The sequence below is a fragment of the Pongo abelii genome, chromosome 5 (genome assembly GCF_028885655.2).
Source record: "Pongo abelii isolate AG06213 chromosome 5, NHGRI_mPonAbe1-v2.0_pri, whole genome shotgun sequence".
Taxonomy (NCBI): Eukaryota; Metazoa; Chordata; class Mammalia; order Primates; family Hominidae; genus Pongo; species Pongo abelii.
The window spans coordinates 43,228,700-43,249,083 of record NC_071990.2 but is presented as its reverse complement, the minus strand read 5'-3'; the positions used below and the strand labels follow the sequence as shown (position 1 = coordinate 43,249,083).

General features: G+C 48.8%; 1 protein-coding gene across 2 annotated transcripts in view; it reads right to left on the bottom strand.

Moving 5' to 3' along the window:
- The window catches only part of PPP2R5D (protein phosphatase 2 regulatory subunit B'delta), a 27,526-nt gene extending 7,142 nt beyond the window's left edge, over positions 1 to 20,384 (bottom strand). The window contains exons 1-2 of one of the 2 annotated variants that reach the window (XM_009241889.4): positions 20,125 to 20,384; positions 15,157 to 15,234 (exon numbers count right to left, since the gene is read on the bottom strand). In XM_009241889.4, coding sequence (XP_009240164.2) covers positions 15,157 to 15,234; positions 20,125 to 20,349 — 303 coding nt within the window. In that variant the 5' untranslated portion in view covers positions 20,350 to 20,384. The remainder of the gene's footprint in view (positions 1 to 15,156; positions 15,235 to 20,124) is intronic. The other variant, XM_063725236.1, reaches the window with a different exon arrangement.

Below are 20,384 nucleotides of genomic sequence, written 5' to 3'. Positions count from 1 at the left end.
AAAAAAAAAAGCTTTGGAGGAGGCAGAGGTAGCCAGGCAAAAAGAAAAAAAAAGCTTTGTGCACAGATACTTTTAACAACCTCATTTACAACAGAAAATGAATAAATGGAATATCAGGAGTTAATATTATGTTTATAAAAACTATGGGCCAGGTGCAGTGGCTCATGCCTGTAATCCCAGCACTTTGGCCAAGGTGGGTGTATCACTTGAGGTCAGGAGTTCCAGACCATCTGGCCAAGAAGGTGAAACCCCATCTCTTACTAAAAATACAAAATTAGCTGGGTGTGGTGGCGGGTGTCTGTAATCCCAGCTACTCGGGAGGCTGAGGCAGGAGAATTGCTTGAACCCAGTGGGTGGAGGTTGCAGTGAGCCAAGATTGCGCCATTGCACTCCAGCCTGGATAACAGAGTGAGACTGCCTCAAAAAAAAAAAAAAAAGAAAGAAAGAAAAGAAAAGAAAACTATGTAATACATAGTTCAGTTGTAAAAAATATTTTCATGTTCATAGTAATTTGCCCAAAATGGTGGTATTTTTGGAGGAAGGGAAATGGCTGCAGAAAGGCATAAGAATGATGAGGACTTATTTTCCATGGTAGAAAGTCAATAGATAATATCTAAATCTCAAAAAAAAAAAGTAGGAAAAGAATCTAATGTGAAAATCTAAAGGAATCTAATCTAAAGTAGGAAAAGAATCTAATGTGAAAATCTAAAGGAATCTAATGAGGAAAGAGCTAAGAGTTGCATTCCAACCCCAATAGTAGTAATATCTGAACAATGTATGTGTTATCATACTGATAAAATTTTGAAATAAAACAAAAGGCCTAAAACTACATAATGACAGAAAATTGCTTCCTATGCTAAGTTAAATAATGATAGTAGAAGGCCGGGCACGGTAGCTCACGCCTGTAATCCCAGCACTTTGGGAGGCCAAGGCAGGTGGATTGCCTGACCTCAGGAGTTTGAGACCAGCCTGGACAACACAGTGAAACCCTGTCTCTACTAAAATACAAAAAATTAGCTGGGCGTGGTGGTGGGTGCCTGTAGTCCCAGCTACTTGGGAGGCTGAGGCAAGAGAATTGCTTGAACCCAGGAGGCAGACGTTGCAGTGAGCTGAGCTCACGCCACTGCACTCCAGCTCCAGCCTGGGCGACAGAGCGAGACTCCGTCTTCAAAAAGTAAATACATAGGCCGGGCACGGTGGCTCACACCTGTAATCCCAACACTTTGGAAGGCCGAGGCAGGCAGATCACGAGGTCAGGAGATCGAGACCATCCACCCCGTCTCTACTAAAAATACAAAAAATTAGTCGGGCATGGTGGCGGGCGCCTGTAGTCCCAGCTACTCGGGAGGCTGAGGCAGGAGAATGGTATGAACCCGGGAGGCAGAGCTTGCAGTGAGCCGAGATCGCGCCACTGCACTCCAGCCTGGGAGACAGTAAGACTCCATCTCAAAAAAAATAAATACATACATACATACATACATACATACAAAAAATAAATACAGTACAAAACTAGATACACAAAATTAGCTCACTCACATTAAAACACATGCACAGAACCAAAAACGAGGTTCAGAAAAGGTAAGAACAAGCCCAAGTCCACCACTGTGTTAATGACTATCTCCTGTAGTAGAATTAGATTACTTCTGCATTTCTAAATTTTTACAAGCTGACACTGCTTTTTTTCTGCCTTACTTCCATTGTGTAGTATGATACTGCTTTTATACTGGGAGAAATGCAGCTAATTTTTAAAATCAAAATTATCCCTTTTTATTTTTATTTTATTTATTTATTTATTTATTTATTTATTTATTTATTTATTTATTTTTGAGATGGAGTCTCGCTCTGTCATCCAGGTTGGAGTGCAGTGGCAGAATGTTGGCTCACTGCAACCTGCGCCTCCCAGGTTCAAGTGATTCTCCTGCCTCAGCCTCCCGAGTAGCTGGGATTACAGGCACCCACCACCATGCCAGCTACTTTTTGTATTTTTTGTAGACATGGGGTTTCTCCATGTTGGCCAGGCTGGTCTTGAACTCCTGACCTAAATTAATCCACCTGCCTCAGCCTCCCAAAGTGTTGGGATTACAGGTGTGAGCCACCGTGCCCAGCCTAAAAGCTATCTCTTTTTAAAGGTATAGCTCCCAGACACAGGTGTTACAGCCCCATGAAGTCCATTTTCAGAAGTCTAAATACAGGTATTTGCAGGGCTGTCTGCCCACAGGTACTCCTGGACTGTCCAGGCAGCCCCCTGTTGGGAGAGGAAAGAAGCTAAACCACAGGACAGCCCTTGCCCCCAACCAGAGACTACAATAGGACCAGGCAGAGGCCATGTCCAGCTGGGTACCCTCACCACAGGGAAAGGAAAAGGTGACCTCTTGGCCTCATACCTGCCATCCCCCACTCCTCTCCAGCTCCCATCCCAAACTCTTACTCCTTACCATAATAATAGAAGAACCTGAAATCTTCTGGGATGCGGAAGGGGAGGAAGACAGAAATGTTATTAATTGTATCCTCTGAATTTTTTATAAAAACAATGATGTGGACTTGTCACCTATCTAGGGATGAGAGAACAGGAGAGGAGCACCAGGTCCAGCCTGTGGGTCCCGTGTGTTAGACATGGAAGGCATCTGGAGTCTGGGGTCTCCCTTTCTACATACGGCAGCTGGGTCACATCTTGGGGTGGGGGAAGTGGTAGTAAGAGAAAAGCAGGTTGGGGGCCAGCACTTGGTGTGTATCCAGACACTCCTCTGCCTCAGATCTCCATTTCCCTGCCTTAAGAACAACTAGGCCAGGCACGGTGGCTCACACCTGTAATCCCAACACTTTGAGAGGCAGAGGCGGGCAGATCACGAGGTCAGGAGTTTGAGAGCAGCCTGGCCAACATGGTGAAACCCTGTCTCTACTAAAGATACAAAAAATTAGCTGGGCGTGGTGGCACATGCCTATAATCTCAGCTACTCGGGAGGCTGGGGCAGGAGAATCGCTTGAACTCGGGAGGCAGAGGTTGCAGTGAGCTGAGATCACGCCATTGCACCCCAGCCTGGGTGACAGGGCGAGACTCTGAATCAAAAAAAAAAAAGGACAACCAAACCCTTATCTGTGGAGCTTGGTGCTCAATAACACCTTGGGCCAGACTGCCTGCCTGGGTTCAATCCTGGCTCGCCACTTATTAGCTGAGTAATATCCAGAAAGTCTGCGCCTCAGTTTTCTCATCTATAAAATGGGATGACAACCATACCTACCTTATAGCACTATTGTAAGGATAGAGATGAACAGTTTCTCGCACTAAAGAAGCATTTTTTTTTTTTTTTTTTTTTTTGAGACAGAGTCTGTCTCTGTCACCCGGCTGGAGTGCAGTGGCGCAATCTCGGCTCACTGCAACCTCCGCCTCCCGGGTTCAAGCAATTCTCCTGCCTCAGCCTCCAGAGTAGCTGGGATTACAGGTGCGTGCCACCACGCCTGGCTAATTTTTTTTCGTATTTTTAGTAGAGACAGAGTTTCACCATGTTAGCCAGGCTGATCTCTATCTCCTGACCTCATGATCCGCCCGCCTCGGCCTCCCAAAGTGCTGGGATTACAGGTGTGAGCCACCATGCCCGGCCCTAAAGAAGCATTTTATAAGAGGTACCTTCTACTACCACCACTACTGTTACTATTATTTCCCATACCCAGGTTTTAGGAATGCAGCCTAGAATCTCCTTCCTATGCTAGCACAACTCAAATGTTCCGTTGAGTCCATTATCCTCGTTTAAAAATGGGGGACCCTGGCCGGGCACGGTGGCTCATGCCTGCAATCCCAGCACTTTGGGAGGCCGAGGCAGGTGGATCACCTGAGGTTGGGAGTTCAAGACCAGCCTGACCAACATGGAGAAACCCCAACTCAACTAAAAATACAAAGTTAGCCGGGCGAGGTGGTGCATGCCTGTAATCCCAGCTACTCGGGAGGCTGAGGCAGGAGAATTGCTTGATCTTGGCCGTGAGCCGAGATCATGCCATTGCACTCCACCCTGGGTAACAAGAGTGAAACTCTGTCTCAAAAAAGAAAAAGAAAAGAAAGAAAATTGGGGACCTAGGAAATCACCGCATCTTCCGAGACTCAGTTTAAGTCCCACTTTCTTCCAAAAAGTCGTCTCAGATCTTTCCAGCCCTTGGGTGTCACTCCCTCTTTTTGATACCACTTGTCTCTTCCATTGGCTATGTGACTGCTCACTCCCTAGTGACACCTCTTAGTCTCTTCATGTGTCATTCCCCTAACTAGATGGCAAGTCCTTTGAAAGCCAGGACCCTGTTTGTACCCCTCTGGGTGCCCCCAGCACTAACACCTAATAGGAATTCAATAAAGGTTTGGTTGGTTGGTTGACCAGGAGCCAAAGCTCTCAGTTCCTGCCCAGGCTCCTCCCCACAGACTCTTCCTCTCCTGCCCCAACTCAGGAATCCTCAGAACAGGGTGCTATACAGCATTAGGAGCAGAGTCTGAAGGAGAAACATCAGTGATAGTAGGGTGAGGGGCTCAGTGCCAACCTGACAACAAGACTCCATCCTTCCAGGTAAAATGCAGACACCCTGTACTTCCACAAACTTCACACTGAGGAGGCGACCAGAGAGGCATTCTTCCCAGAAAGGGAAAAGGAAGGCCTCAATGTTTTCTGCTAACAAGAAGGTAGCCAGGCACGGTGGCTCATGCCTGTAATCCTAGCATTTTTGGAGGCCAAGGTGGGTGGATTACTTGAGGTCAGGAGTTCAAGACCAGCCTGACCAACATGGTGAAACCCTGACTCTACTAAAAATGCAAAAAAACAATTAGCTGGGTGCGGTGGTGCACGCCTGTAGCCCCAGCTACTCAGGAGGCTGAGACAGGAGAATTGCTTGAACCCAGGAGGCAGAGGATGCAGTGAGCCAAAATCACACTATTGCACTGCAGCTTGGGATTCAGAGCAAGACTCTATCTCAAAAAAAAAAAAGGTGGCCAGACGCGGTGGCTCACGCCTGTAATCCCAGCACTTTGGGAGGCCAAGGTGGCTAGATCAGGAGGTCAGGAGTTCGAGACCAGCCTGGCCAACATGGTGAAACCCCGTCTCTATTAAAAATACAAAAATTAGCTGGGTGTGGTGGCGGGCACCTGTAATCCCAGCTATTCAGGAGGCTGAGGCAGGAGAATTGCTTGAACCTGGGAGGCGGAGGTTGCAGTGAGCCAAGATCACGCCACTGCACTCTAGCCTGGGCGACAGAGCAAGACTCCATCTCAAAAAAAAAAAGAAGTGGCAGGACTAGATCAGTGGTTTCCCAACCATTATTCCAGTAAGGTTTAGAGAGAACAGAGGGTCTTATGCTCCACCAGTGGCCGGGCATGGTGGCTTATGCCTGCAATCCCAGCTCTTTGGGAGGCCAAGGCGGGCAGATCACCTGAGGTCAGGAGACCAGCCTGGCCAACATAGCAAAACCCTATCTCTACTAAAAATACAAAAAATTAGCCAGGCGTGATGGTGGGGGCCTATAATCCCAGCTACTCAGGAGGCTGAGGTGGGAGAATCACTTGAACCTGGGAGACAGAGGTTGCAGTAAGCCAAAATTGCACCACTGCAGTCCAGCCTGGGCAACAGAATAAGACTCTATCTCAGAAAAAAACAAAAAAAAACAAACGAAACAAAACAAGACCCACCCAATGAGCTGATATCTAAGGTCTTTTCTACACTAGTATTGTGTTATTGAAGGCTGGAGTGGCTGGAGAGCAGCTGAGTGGGCTTAGTCTGCCCTGCCCCCTACCCCACTGAGCTGCCCTGGTTTATAAGGACCACTGGCTCCCAAGATCCAGACACAAGAAGCATGTGAGAGACAGCTGTTCCTGCCAGCGAAGCCCCTGGCTGCCAAGCCCCAATGAGGTATCCGCTATCTATTCACCCTTCACTAGGAAACATGCATGTCAGAGGGAGGTGGGGGATATGTCAACTACTCATGGGCATTCAACCATTCCTCCTAAAAGCTCCAGCCACTAACTTGTCTATTCACCTGGGTTAGAGGTAAAAGGCAAGTGAGTCCCCTGAGAAGCTTCTGCAGCCATCAACGCAGGGGTGGACACTAAGCAAAGGCAACTTGGCCAATCTGTCCTCTACTCGCTACTTTGTCCTGCCCAGTTTCACTTCTGGGACTCTATTTATTTATTTATTTTGAGACAGGGTCTCACTCTGCCACCCAGGCTGGAGTGCAGTGGTGCAATCTCAGCTCACTGCAACCTCCACCTCCCAGGCTCAAACAATTCGCCTGCCTGAGCCTCCTGAGTAGCTGGGATTACAGGTGTGCACCACTAGGCCTGGCTAATTTTTGTATTTTCAGTAGAGACGCGGTTTCACCATGTTGGCCAGGCTGGTCTTGAACTCCTGACCTCAAGTGATCTGCCTGCCTCAGCCTCCCAAAGTGCTGGGATTACATGCGTGAGCCACCGCGCCTGGCCTACTTTTTTGTAGTTTTTGTAGAGACAGGGTTTCACCATGTTGCCCAGGCTGGTCTCAAACTCTGGAACTCAAGCAATCCACCCGCCTCAGCCTCCCAAAGTGCTGGGATTACAGGTGTGAGCCACCATACCTGGCCCTCACTTCTGGGACTCCATAGAGGCCATCTCTTCTGCCTGAAGTACTACTACTTTCACTTCCAAACTCTCAACAGGATCCATACTCCAAGAAGCCTTCCTAGATTCCGGCCTCCAGCAATCAAGTGGCACTGTGAATTCCCACATCACACTCATACTCAGAAAATTCCAACTAAACGTGCCTACTCTGAACCTATCCTGGTCCAGCCTATTCCGAACACGGCCACCATTAATAATTTAAACCCACGCTGGGCACAGTGGCTCATGCCTGCCTGTAATCCCATAACTCTGGGAGGCCGAGGCGGGCAGATCACGAGATCAGTTTGAGACCAGCCTGACCAACATGGTGAAACCCTGTCTTTACTAAAAATACAAAAATTAGCTGGGCGTGGTGGCACACACCTGTATTCCCAGCTACTCAAGAGGCTGAGGCAGGAAAATTGCTTGAACCCGGGAGGCAGAGGTTGCAGTGAGCCGAGATCACACCACTGCACTCCAGCCTGGGTGACAGAGTGCGACTCCGTCTCAAAAAAAAAAAAAAAAAATTAAACCCAAATATTCAAATATAAATAAAGAGACAGGGGCCTGGCACGGCGGCTCACGTCTGTAATCCCAGCACTTTGGGAGGCCAAGGCAGCAGATCACTTGAGGCCAGTTCGAGACCAGCCTGGCCAATATGGCGAAACCCCGTCTCTACTAAAAATACAGAAGTTGGCTGGGCATGGTGGCTCACCCATATAATCCCAGCAGTTTTGGAGGCTGAGGCGGGCAGATCACCTGAGGTCTGGAGTTGGAGACCAGCCTAGCCAACATGGTGAAACCCTGTCTCTACTAAAAATACAAAATTAGCTTTTAGTACAAAATGTACTTTTAGTACAAAAATTAGCCGGGCATGGTGGCGGGCACCTGTAATCTCAGCTACTTGGGAGGTTGAGGTAGCAGAACTGCTTGAACCTGGGAGGTGGATGTTGCAGTGAGCTGAGATCGCGCCATTGTACTCCAGCCTGGGCAACAAGAGCGAAACTCCATCTCAAAAAATAAAATAAAATAAAAATAAAAATAAAAACAGCCGGGCATGGTGACCAGCCAATGCCTGTAATCCCAGCACTTTGGGAGGCTGAGGCAGGCAGATCACCTGAGGTCAGGAGTTCAAGATAAGCCTGACCCGCATGGAGAAACCCCATCTCTACTAAAAATACAAAATTAGCCAGACGTGGTGGTGCGTGCCTGTAATACTAGCTACTCAGGAGGCTGAGGGAGAAAATCACTTCAATTCGGGAGGCAGAGGTTGCAGTGAGCTGAGATCACGCCATTGCACTCCAGCCTGGGCAACAACAGCGAAACTCCGTCTCAAAAAATAAATAAATAAAAATAAATACAATAAATAAAAATACAAAATTTAGCCGGGCGTGGTGGCAGGCACCTGTAGTCCCAGCTACTCAGGAGGCTGAGACAGGAAAATCACTTGAACCCGGAAGGCAGAGGTTGCAGTGAGCCAAGACACTCCAGCCTGGGCAACAAAGCAAGAGTCTGTCTCAAAAATAAATAAATAAATAAATAAATAAATAAAGAGATAGAAATATAATTTAAGCACTATAGAAAGTATTTAATGTAAGAGAAAGATGAAACATACAATTAACAGAAAAAATGCAAAGATTAAATATTATATCTCTTTTGCATAATGAATTAACTGGCCTAATAAATGAAGATCATTTTAGTTTAAAATCCCAAAAATCAGAGGCCTTCTCTCCAGTGGTGACATCTAGAGCTCCATCTAGTGTTGCTTAATTCTTTCCTTCCTTCAATTATTAACTAAACATCATGATAAGCTTTAAAGATTAAGTTTATATGCAAATTCTATACCATAAAAAAAGATTAAAAGGTGACTAAGACATGGCCCTTGCCATCAAAGAGCTCACAGTCCACTAGGCAGGACAGAAACAAATGCAGCTAACTGAACAAGGAAAATGCAAGAACAGAGAAGGCTGAGCTGCAAACTCTGCCTGGAAGAATTAGGGAAGATATCCCTGAAGAGGTGGCTTTTGATTTTTTTTTTTCTTTTTTGGCTCTTATTTTTTTTATTTTTGAGACGGAGTCTTGCTCTGTCACCCAGGCTGGAGTGCAATGGCGCCATCTCGGCTCACTGCAAGCTCTGCCTCCCGGGTTCACGCCATTCTCCCGCCTCAGCCTCCTGAGTAGCTGGGACTACAGGCGCCCGCCACCACGCCCGGCTAATTTTTTGTATTTTTTAGTAGAGACGGGGTTTTACCGTGTTAGCCAGGATGGTCTCAATCTCCTGACCTCGTGATCCGCCCCCCTTGGCCTCCCAAAGTGCTGGGATTACAGGTGTGAACCACCGCGCCTGGCCCCTCTTTTTGGCTCTTAAAAAATAAACATATGGCCGGGTGCAGTGGCTCATGCCTATAATCCCAGCACTTTGGGAGGCCGAGGCGGGCGGATCATGAGGTCAAGTAATCGAGACCATCCTGGCCAACATGGTGAAACCTCGTTTCTACTAAAAAAAAAAAAAAATAGAAAAATTAGTTGGGCGTGGTGGTGCATGCCTGTAGTCCCAGCTACTTGGGAGACTGAGGCAGGAGAATCACTTGCACCTGGGAGGTGGGGGTTGCAGTGAGCCAAGATCGCACCACTGCACTCCAGCCTGGGCGACAGAGCGAGACTCCGTCTCAAAAAAAAAAAAAAAAAAGAATAAACATGAGTTTGATAGGCAAAAAAAGACACAGGAGAAATAAAGCAGTCCAGGCCAGTGGAACTGCATCTGTGAGCACCGTGAGTCATAAAGGGGTTGTCATATCAGAAGACAGGAAGTTGGGCAGGGCACAGTGGCTCACACCTGTAATCCCAGCACTTTCAGAGGCCAAGGCAGGAGGATTGCTTCAGTCCAGGAGTTCGAGACCAGCCTTAGCAACATAGTAAGAACCTATCTCTACAAAAAATACAAAACTTAGCTGAGCACAGTGGCTCATGCCTGCAGCCCCAGCTACTCAGGGGGCTGAGGTGAAAAGATCCCTTGAGCCCAGGAGGTTGAGGCTGCAGTGAGCCATGATTGTACCACTGTACTCCAGCCTGGGGAACACAGTGAGACCCTATCTCCAAAAAAAAAAAAGAAAGAAAGAAAGAAAGAAAAATATGGGAAGTTCGGTGGGACACAAAGGCAGGACTGGCGCTAGAAGAAGAGTGGGGCCAGCTCAGAGGGGTTGAGGGTGCCATGCTAGTGAGTTTGGATTTTAACTTGTAAGCAGTGAGATGCCAAAAACGGTTTTTAAGTAGAGGACTGATAAGACCAAGGTTTTTAGAGTAACAACTCTGGCCTCAGAGAGGACAAGCTGAAGTGCAAGAAAATTTATTCCTCCCTCTGTCCCTACTCCCAGACTCAGGACAGGGCTCAGCACGTAGAGGAGTCTATGACTTTTTTTTTTTGAGATGGAGTTTTGCTCGTTGCCCAGGCTGGAGTGCAATGGCGTGATCTTGGCCACTGCAACCTCTGTCTCCCGGGTTCAAGCGATTCTCATGCCTCAGCCTCCCGAGTAGCTGTGATTACAGGCTGGGATTACAGGCGTGCCCCACCATGCCCGGCTAATTTTTGTATTATTAGTAGAGATGGGGTTTCACCACGTTGGCCAGGCTGGTCTCTAACTCCCAATCTCAGGTGATCCGCCCGCCTCGGCCTCCCAAAGTGCTGGGATTACAGGCGTGAGGACATTGAATTTTTTTTTCCAAGGACAGATTAAGAAAGACCCTTACCTGCAGAGGCAGATCAACGGGGTCTCACCTGATCTCCCAAGGCTCCTTTCCATTCTAGGATTCACTTCTAGAATCTTAGAGCCAGCAGTATCACTTCATTCAAGACCACAAGAGACTCCAGAGTCACATAGACCTGGGTTGAATTCCAGCTCTGCCTTACTGCCTTACTGGCTGAATAAAAGCTACTTAACATTTCCTTTTTTTTTTTTTTTTGAGACAGAGTCTTGCTCTCTCCCCCAAGCTGGAGTGCAGTGGCACAATCTCAGCTCACTGCAACCTCCACCTCCCAGGTTCAAGCAATTCTCCTGCCTCAGCCTCCCGAGTAGCTGGACCATGCCAGGCTAATTTTTGTATTTTTAGTAGAGACAACGTTTCACCATGTTGGCCAGGCTAGTCTCGAACTCCTGACCTCAGGTGGTCTGCCCTCCTCGGCCTCCCAAAGTGCTGGGATTACAGGCGTGAGCCACTGTGCCCAGTTAACATTTCTAAGCCTCAGTTTCATCTGTGAAACGGGAATAATAATAATAAAGGGATCTCAGGGGAGTATTGTGAAGGTTAAATGAGACAATGCATGCAAAGTACTTAGCACAGTGCCTGGTACATAGTGTTGCACAGTATCCAGTCCCCTCCCCCCTCCCCCCACCAAATTCATGTCCACCTAGAATCTGTGAATGTGACCTTACTTGGAAACAGGGTCTTTGCAGATGTAATCAAGTTAAAATGAGATCATACTGGACTGGGGTGAAACCTAAGTCCAATATGACTGGTGTCCTTACAAGAGGAAAATTTGGACAGAGACAGAGACATATGGAGGAGAATGCTGTGTGAAGACAGAGGCAGAGATTAAAGTGATGCATCTATAAGGAATGCCAAAGATTGTCAAAAGCCACCAGAATCTAGGAGAGAGATGTAGAACAGATTCTTCCTTAGAACCTCAGAAGGACACGGCCCTGCCGACACTAATTTTACAACTTTTGGCCTCCAGAGCTCAAAGAGAATGTACTCCTTTTTTTTTTCTGTTTTTTTGTTTTTTGAGACGGAGTTTCCCTCTTGTCGCCGAGGCTGGAGTGCAATGGCACGATCTCCTCTCACTGCAACCTCTGCCTCCTGGGTTCAAGCAATTCTCCAGCCTCAGCCTCCCCAGTAGCTGGGATTACAGGTGTGCCACCACCACACCTGGCTAATTTTTGTATTTTTTTTTTTTTGAGATGCAGTTTCACTCTTGTTGCCCAGTCTGGAGTGCAATGGTGCGATATCGGCTCACTGCATCCTCCGGCTCCTGGGTTCAAGAGATTCTCCTGCCTCAGCCTCCTGAGTAGCTGGGATTACAGGCATGTGCCACCATGCCTGGCTAATTTTTGTATTTTTAGTAGAGACAGGGTTTCACTATGTTGGTCAAGCTGGTCTTGAACTCCTGACCTCAGGTGATCCACCCGCCTCGGCCTCCCAAAGTGCTGGGATTACAGGTGTGAGCCACCATGCCCAGCCCAATTTTTGTATTTTTAGTAGAGACAGTGTTTCACCATGTTGGCCACGCTGCTCTCGAACTCCTGACCTCAGGTGATCTACCTGCCTCAGCCTCCCAAAGTGCTGGGATTACAGGTGTGAGCCACCGCACCCGGCCTATTTCTATTGTTTTAAGCCACCCAATTTGTAGTAATTTGTTTTGTTTTGTTTTGTTTTCTTGAGACAAGGTCTCGTTCTGTCACCCAGGCTGGAGTGCAGTGGTATGATCATGGCCCACTGCAGCCTTGAACTCCTGGACTCAAGCGATCCTCCGCCTCAGCCTCCCGTGTGGCTGGAAGTACAGGTGCACATGCCCCCACATCCAGCTAATTTTTTAATTTTTTTGTAGAGACAGGGTCTCTGTATGTTGCCCAGACTGGTGTCAAACTCCTGCCCTCAAGCAATTCTCCCACCTCAGCTTCCCAAAGCATTAGGATTACAGGTGTGAGCCAGCACGCCTGACTTATTTGTAGTAGTTTATTATGGCTGCCCTAGGAAACTAACACAAAGTAACTGCTCTATAAAATAAACATCAGCTGCTATAACTATTAGATCAATTAGAAAAACTCTGGCAAATGCCTGACAGAGCAAAGCTGGCTAGAAGAGCCCAAAATTCCAGACAAGAAAAGGGCAAGGGGGCCGGGCGCAGTGGCTCACGCCTGTAATCCCAGCACTTTGGGAGGCCAAGGCGGTGGATCACGAGCTCAGGAGATCGAGACCATCCTGGCTAACATGGTGAAACCCCATCTCTACTAAAAATACAAAAAATTAGCCAGGCGTGGTGGCGGGAGCCTGTAGTCCCAGCTACTCGGGAGGCTGAGGCAGGAGAATGGCGTGAACCCAGGAGGTGGAGCTTGCAGTGAGCCAAGATCGCGCCACTGCACTCCAGCCTGGGCAACAGAGCAATATTCCGTCTCAAAAAAAAAAAAAAAAAAAAAAAACGGGCAACGGAAGGACTGTGCCAAACAGCTTTTGAAGACCACAGCCTCACATCCTAGCTCCAACTTTTCCACATACCCCTGCCATCCCAGACGTGGGTACATTTCTAGAAAATCATGGATCATTCTTGCTGCCATCTCATACCTGTGAACCCTGAGCAGCGTTTCACCAAACAGCCCAAGGTGAACTCAACACCCTCCTTTCCCAGATTGCTTGTAATAAACCCATTGTCTTAGGCATATTTGTTCAAAAGGCAGTGGATAAATCATAGCAGTTGGTCTCAGCATACTCCTTAACCTGTTCAGTCTTCATTTTCCCATCTATGAACTGATAACGTTAGACCCTAAGGTCCTTTTCAGCTCTTATGTGAAATTGGTGCATTTGTTCATTCACTCGTTCACTCATTCACTCACTAATACATTCAAATGCTGGGTGCTTCTACTGTGTCAGGCCCTTCAGGGGTGAATGAGAGCCTCATGGAGCTCCCATGCTAACACGAGAGACAGCCGATAAAACAATGAATTCACAAGAAATTATTTCATTACAGTTGTGGTTAGGTGTTACCAGCGCTACCAGGTACTGAGTGCCAAAACAGCAACTAGCAGGAGCCCTCGAGAGGTCCTGGGGATAGGGGTGGGTGGTCAAAGAAGGCTGCTTTAAGGAAACGACATCCCATCTAAGAACTAAAGAAGTAGGAGTTAGGCAAAAGGTGGAAACTCCCCATTAAATTTTCCTTCCTCTCCCAGGATTTTCAGAACTTAGAAAATCCTGTTTCTTGCTGCTCTAAATGTCAAGTTACCAGCTTCCAACCACCTTCCCTGTGGGTCCCACAAACATCATCATTCCTGAAAGGGAGACTGAGCCCAGAGTGTGTCTTCCCAGAAGCATTTACTATGAACCAATTGCACAAGTACACAGAGGTAGGAAAGAAGCAATGCAGAATAACATAGCTCCTTCCCTTGGAGTTCACAGTCTGAGAGGAGAGACACAGATGGGGACAAATGGTCACAGAGCTGAGTGATAAGGATTATTAAAGAGACATTTAGAATACTGCATAAGGGCCGGGCGCAGTGGCTCACGCCTGTAATCCCAGCACTTTGGGAGGCTGAGGCGGGTGGATCACCTGAGGTCAGGAGATCAAGACCAGCCTGGCCAACATGGTGAAACCCTGTCTCTACTAAAAATACAAAAAAATGAGCCGAGCGTGGTGGCATGCGCCTGTAATCCCAGCTACTCAGGAGGCTGAGGCAGGAGAATTGCTTGAACCCGGGAGGTGGAGGCTGCAGTGAGCCGAGATCATACCATTGCACTCCAGCCTGGGCAACAAGAGAGAGACTCCATCTCAAAAAAAAAAAAGTAGAATACTGCATAAGTGCAGAGGAAAGAATAATTCCTCTTCTGTGGTCCTCAACTTCCATGCCTATAAAATGGGGAAAACCTACTCAGCTTCTGATTACTTAAATGAGGCCTAAAATGAGGTGTGAAAAGTGCTTGTACCTCTTTAGAGGTGATCTATCACCAGAAGTACTGAGAAACATCTAAATGCATAGTTAACCCCGAACATTTGCTCATCAATCTCTTCTCCCAAAAAACCATAAGACCTGTCCATAACTAGAGAGCTCTGTTTCCAGTTCTCTTCCATCCCTCTGAACAGTTTAGAGCAGAGGTGAAAGCAGAGAGAGCACCAAACACCAGTTTCTAGGTAGGATGTGGTGGATGCTCGCTGTATATGTTCACAGGATCATTCACCATCCAGAGCATCCCACTGTGCACACTCGCAAACTTTCATGGACATACTGTGTACTTCCTTAAGTCTCTCCCTCTTCTGGTGTTCTCTCGGCTTGCTGTTTATTGCTTTATAACCCGAGATTGCTAAGCTACACTGAACTCTGCTCAGGACTGTCTTTTAGTCATGCTCCCATTCAATCAAGACCAAGGGCAGTGGGCCCAGCTGGGCCCAACTCAGGGACCCCGGCCCCTCCCAATCCCCTGCCCCACCCAGAGCCATGCTGAAGTCACTTGTTACCCCATCAAGTGTCTGTGGACTTTTCCCCTTTTGCCCAGGATCCCAGAACCTCCAGCTTTTTGCCCTAAGAAAAAGGAATTCTCAACATTTCAAGTTGGTAAGCAGAGAAACAACTTTCCTAGGAATCTCTGGGGAGTCTGAAGAACTAGAGAACGTATTTGGTCTATACCAACCAAAGGGAAATCCTGCCTGAAGGAGTCTGGATGGGTTGTCCAGGTCCCTCCCAGGATATGGAAGCCTTCCCTTCTGCCTCACCCCCTGGGATCCCCTACCCAACTAGCCATCATGGAGTTGCCGGTGGCACCTGCACCACATCTAAGGCTACGCCTACATTCATTACCTCCTCAGTGTTGTCGCCTCCACCATCCTTGCCTGAGCTGCTAGGCTTGGCTGTGCATTTGGCAACCTTGGGGGGCTCCTGAAAGGAAAAGATGAAGGTAAAGTTAGCAGACGCCAGGGGAAGGGAGAGGTCTTATCTGGCTCCCTTAGATCTTTGTTGCAAATATCCTCTGTCCAGTTGAATCAATCAATTAGAATCTACCTTGTGCCGAGCTGGGGTGGGTGGAGGGATCTACACAGAAGGAGATTCAGCCCCTCCAAAGAGTTTAGAATCTGGTTAGGAAGTCACCCCAAACACACACTAATTCAGCATGAGAATGCTCCTTCATCTTTCACCTCATCAGGCTGGTGCAGAGGTTGGGCCTGGGAGGGCCTTTGCTCAGGTCAGAACCAGGGTGAGGAGGCTTAAGGAAAAAGCATCAGGAACAGCTGCTCACTGGCTTCTGGCTAAAGTGGTCAAAGGGGTGCTGGAGGCTTTCATGCTGGAGTGCAGGGAGTCACCACTCTCCCCTCACAGCCACCTGGAAAGACTGGGAGGCAATTTTTGCATGTCACAAATAGCGCACAGACAAGCTACTCGGCATTTAATCAGTAAGGCCCAGGAATGCTAACAGGTACAGAACTGTCCCACCCAAAATGCCAAGAGCACCTCAGTTGACAAGCACTGAGACAGGGATGGGGGTAAAACCCTGAACTGTTACAAAGAGTGAGCATTAGTCTGAAGTCTCCTTTGGGAACCTGGCAGCTGGCTCAGAGCCCTGGCCTGCCCAGCATCTCTTCCTATGCTTCGAGCCAAAAAAAGCAACTGCACAGGGACAGGACAGGGAAAATGTGAAAAAGACTTGGGGATTTAGGTCTGACTGCAAGCTCAACACAAATCATCCATGTGCAGCTCACGTGACCTTCCATCTTGTTAACAGACCTCTGCAGACTGCTTGGCACTGACAGGGCTATCCTGGAGGATCTGGTTCAGTCATAAGCATCAGGCTTGGGAGGGGCCATGACAAATCCTAGTGCTTCTTAGAGGGAAATGCAACCCATACTGGGAGTGGATTCAAAGGCATGTCCCAAGACCAACAGCTGCAGGAACTGGGATAGTTAACAATGGAAGGGAGGAGTCATGAGGGATGGAGAAGCAAGAGGGATCTTAAACAAATGAAGGGCTGCCTTGGATGCAACTTGTTCATATGGACCAGAGGCACGAGAGCAATGGGCTGAAGTTGCAAGCCAGGCTGAAGCTCCAAACAAGGAAGAATTTTATCATGGAGCAATTGCACTAAAACTGGCCACCTAGTGAAGCCAAAAGCTCCCCAACCCCTGAGAACATTCAAGCAGGGGCTGGGTGACCTCCTGTAAGGCATGTTGCAAAAGAAATTCAAGCCTTTAATGAGGACTGGAGGATCTTGGAAATCACTTCCAGCTCTGAGATTGTGCAATTCAGTAGCAGCCAAGCCCCTTCAGTGAGAAGCGTTAAATCAAGTTATTGTGACTATGGGGGCAAAAGGATTTCAGGGAGAAGAGAGCTCTGTGTGGGCTGGAGTAGGGGGAAGGCTTCTTGGAGGCGGGGAGGAAGAAAGGTGTGGTGTAGAGCAGCTCCATGCAGTAGGGGGAAGGAGTTCCTTCTTTGGCCTGAGCACGCTCCTGCTGTATACTAACCCAGCTGGCCACACTGACCCTTGTCAGTGGCTGAGAGCATGGGGTGGAGAGAAATAGGCTGGCGGCAGGGTGCAGGCAGGACACAACATTGAGGTGTCTGCACACACCCCAGACATGAACCCCTTGGACAAAGCTGACCCATCTTCATACATCTGCAATCTCTCTATTAGACCATAAGCTGCTTATTCTTTTTTGTACCCCTCCACCCACCCTACAGCACTCAGCATGATGCCTCAGACATATCTTTGAAAGAATGAGCCTAAGAGATCCAGCTGCCTTAGTGTGTGGGTGTGAGTGGGCGTGGAGGAACCAGGCCCACCACCCTTGTTCCCTGGCTCCTGCAGAACAGGTGAAGCACACACACTTCAGCCCAGCTCAGCAGTCAAATGCTGTGTAGCACAGAGGTTAAAAGAACATGTTTGGACTCAGCCCTGTGTTTTGGGCCCAACTCTTACTAGCTATATAATCTATATAACTAGCCTCTCTGAGCCTCAGTTTCCTCATCTATTATATGACGACAATCATAATACCCTCTTCCCTCAGCACAGTGTTAAGGCACATGAAAACCGTAGTGCTGGTCAATGTTATTACTATTATTATGAACAAGAAAAAAATCGGAGGGGGCAGGGGCACCCTACTCAGGAAAATAAAAGAGGTAAGTCCCAGAGGAGAACATGAAGGAAGGGGAGAGATGCGAATCCCTCCAAGAGATTATCTTAGCACCTATCCACTAAGCACATACTTACCGTGTGAAAAGGAGTTGCCAAACCAAAGTGAAACTTAGTTATTATCTCAAAGGGGAAGAAAAGGCTTGTCCACAATTAATTCCCATCCAAGGCCAAACACAAAAGGACTATAAGTGGGCTACTAAGTGTTCTGCAAATCCAGAAAAGAAAGGAGAGTTCACTCCTGACTGAGGGCTCAGAAAGGCTTTAGAGAGGAAGCTCTGAAAGATGGCCAGGAGAGAGGGGACAGGTCATAGATGAGCAATAAAGATCCTCCACCCACAGCGATCCAGACAAACCTCAGTCACACTGTCAACCCCCCTGCCCCTTAGAGCCTGCCAACCATTGAAGAAGGCCAAATGCAACTGAAAATCAAGAGCAGAAAAACCTTATAGGGAGATGAGAGTTATGCCTGGCTCCATGCACCCCGATACTTCCAACACCCTTTCCCAACCAAACGCTTACACCCATGGTCCTAGCAAATCTCACTGGGAATTTGTCTTCTTCTTCACAATCTAGTAGGCTATTGCTTTCTGTGGATGGGACAGTATCTAGTCCAACAGACAAAAAATTACAAACGGGTGGGGACCTCACCAGCTTTCCCTGAATTCCATTTCCCTTAGCCCCTGTTGTGGCTGATTTCTGTGTGCATTGTCTACAACTGAGCTACCCAAACCACCTCTGCATGCCCACTCCCCAAGGACAGGGCCTGGGTGGGGCACACAACCCTGTCCAGCTCACTACCCCCAGGAGGCTCATCATCTAGTACACCATCACCAACCCTGTACTTAGAACCTCAGGCCCTGAAAGGTTAAGAGGACAACCCAGAATCAGAGCTGCCTGACAAATACAGAACAGCCCCTGGAGAAAAAGTTTGATTGAAAAGGTCAGAGATGGCAGCCCAGTAACCCAGCCAATCAGAGGGCAAATGAAAGCAATATACCTCTGGGGTCATCAAGCAGGTGGCCAGAACACCAGGCCAGAGCCAGCCCCCACCAAAAAGGGCCAGCCCCAGGAGAGGAGAAGCTGGGGGAGGCTGGAACTGGTATCCTAGCATCCTCTGTGTGAGTCTGTACCTCAAAGGAACCACACCTCTGAGTCAGACCTCAGCAACAGCAGGAAACAGAGGGTAGAAAAAGGCACGGATGAGGAACAGCGGAAGGCAGCACCGAGGTAGATGAGGAAGGTGAAAGAAGGCAACATTAAGAACTGGCCTGTGGGCCAGGCACGGTGGCTCACACCTGTAATCCCAGCACTTTGGGAGGCCGAGGGGGGGGCAGATCACCTGAGGTCAGGAGTTCAAGACCAGCCTGACCAACATGGAGAAACCCCGTCTCTACTAAAAATACAAAATTAGCCGGATGTGGTGGTGCATGCCTGTAATTCCAGCTACTTGGGAGGCTGAGGCAGGAGAATCGCTTGAAGCTAGGAGGCAGAGGTTGTGGTGAGCCGAGATCGCGCCATTGCACTCCAGCCTGGGCAACAAGAGCGAAATTCCATCTCAAAAAGAAAAAAAAAGAAATGGCCTGTGTTAGAACATCATGACAAAGACATGGGTGTTCAGGGGTGGCTGGCCTGCAGGCTAAGCAGGAACAATAATCTGACAGTGAGGACAAATTCCCAATCTGAAGATGGTGTAGCTTAGGAAAGGCAGAAATCCAGCACTGGTGCAAAAAGAAAAAAAAAAGGAAAAATGCAAAGGTTATCTTAGGATTAAGAATAAGGGTGAGGAGCCTACTCAGATTAGGAAAGGTGACTAGTCTAGGATGCACCTGGGTGACAGTTAGGAGGGCTTTGATACAAAACAGGCCTTTAAGTCAGGAGACCTGATATTGCAGCTGGGCCTCCAGCAGGCTGTGTGACCTTGGACAAGTCCCTTGCCCTGTTGGGGCCTCAGTCTCCTCATCTGTACCATTAGGGATTGCACTGCATGCGCTCAGAGGTCCCTTCCAGCACCAACGTTGTGAGGTTCCATCAACAGAAGGGCTCAGTCCTGCTTACAAGTTTGTGTGTGAAGGAAGAACTAGAGGGAGGGGCCTAGGGCAGATTTGGGTGGAGGAGAGAGAAAGCAGCGCTGTTCTAGGTCAGGGGCTTGGCATGGAAAGAGAAGGGGCCGTAGGGGACTGCGGGGCGGCTGTCCCAGGCGGGTAGGAAGAGGAGAAAAGGGGCTGCTCAGGGCGGGGGGAGGGGGCAATTCTGGAGGAAGGTGCAGTTTCAGATGAGGGGCTGCCCAAACCGATGGGGGATCGGGGCCAGGGGTGATGGGGGGGACAGAAAAAGCAGGACAGTGACCTGGGAATGGGGCAGATCTGGAAGAAGGAGGTTACCCTGGGGCGGGGGTAAGAGAAGGGAAGAAGGGAGGGAGGTGTATGTGGGGGGAGTCTCTCCGGGGCAAGGTGGGGGAGCTGTCCTAGCTGCGGCACAAGCTGGGGGTGCTGCCAGCCGCGGGGGCGGAGGGCTGGCCCCAGCAGTCCTGCGGGGGCCGGACGGGAGGGTCAGTCTGGGGCTGTCCCGGGCCTGGCTCCGGCCCCTCCCAGAGCTCCGCGCAGGCTCCAAGGAGGCGGTGGGGGAAAAAGGGCCACGCTCACCTTCTCCTTTTTCAGTTTATAGGGCATCTCGGCCCGTCCGGACCCGGCCCGTCTCCTGCGGCCCCGCTCCGGCTCCGGCTTTGCTCGGCCGCACTCGGCCCGTTCGGCGTCTCTTCGCCACCGCCTGCGCGCTGCGCCCGGGTCGAGCGGTGCCTGCGCCTCCAATTGGCCCGAACTCCTGCAAAACTGCCTGACAACCAGGCGCCGCCTCCTCGGATTGGTCATTGGAGCCAAGCTGCTTCCTTTTTTTCTTATTGGAA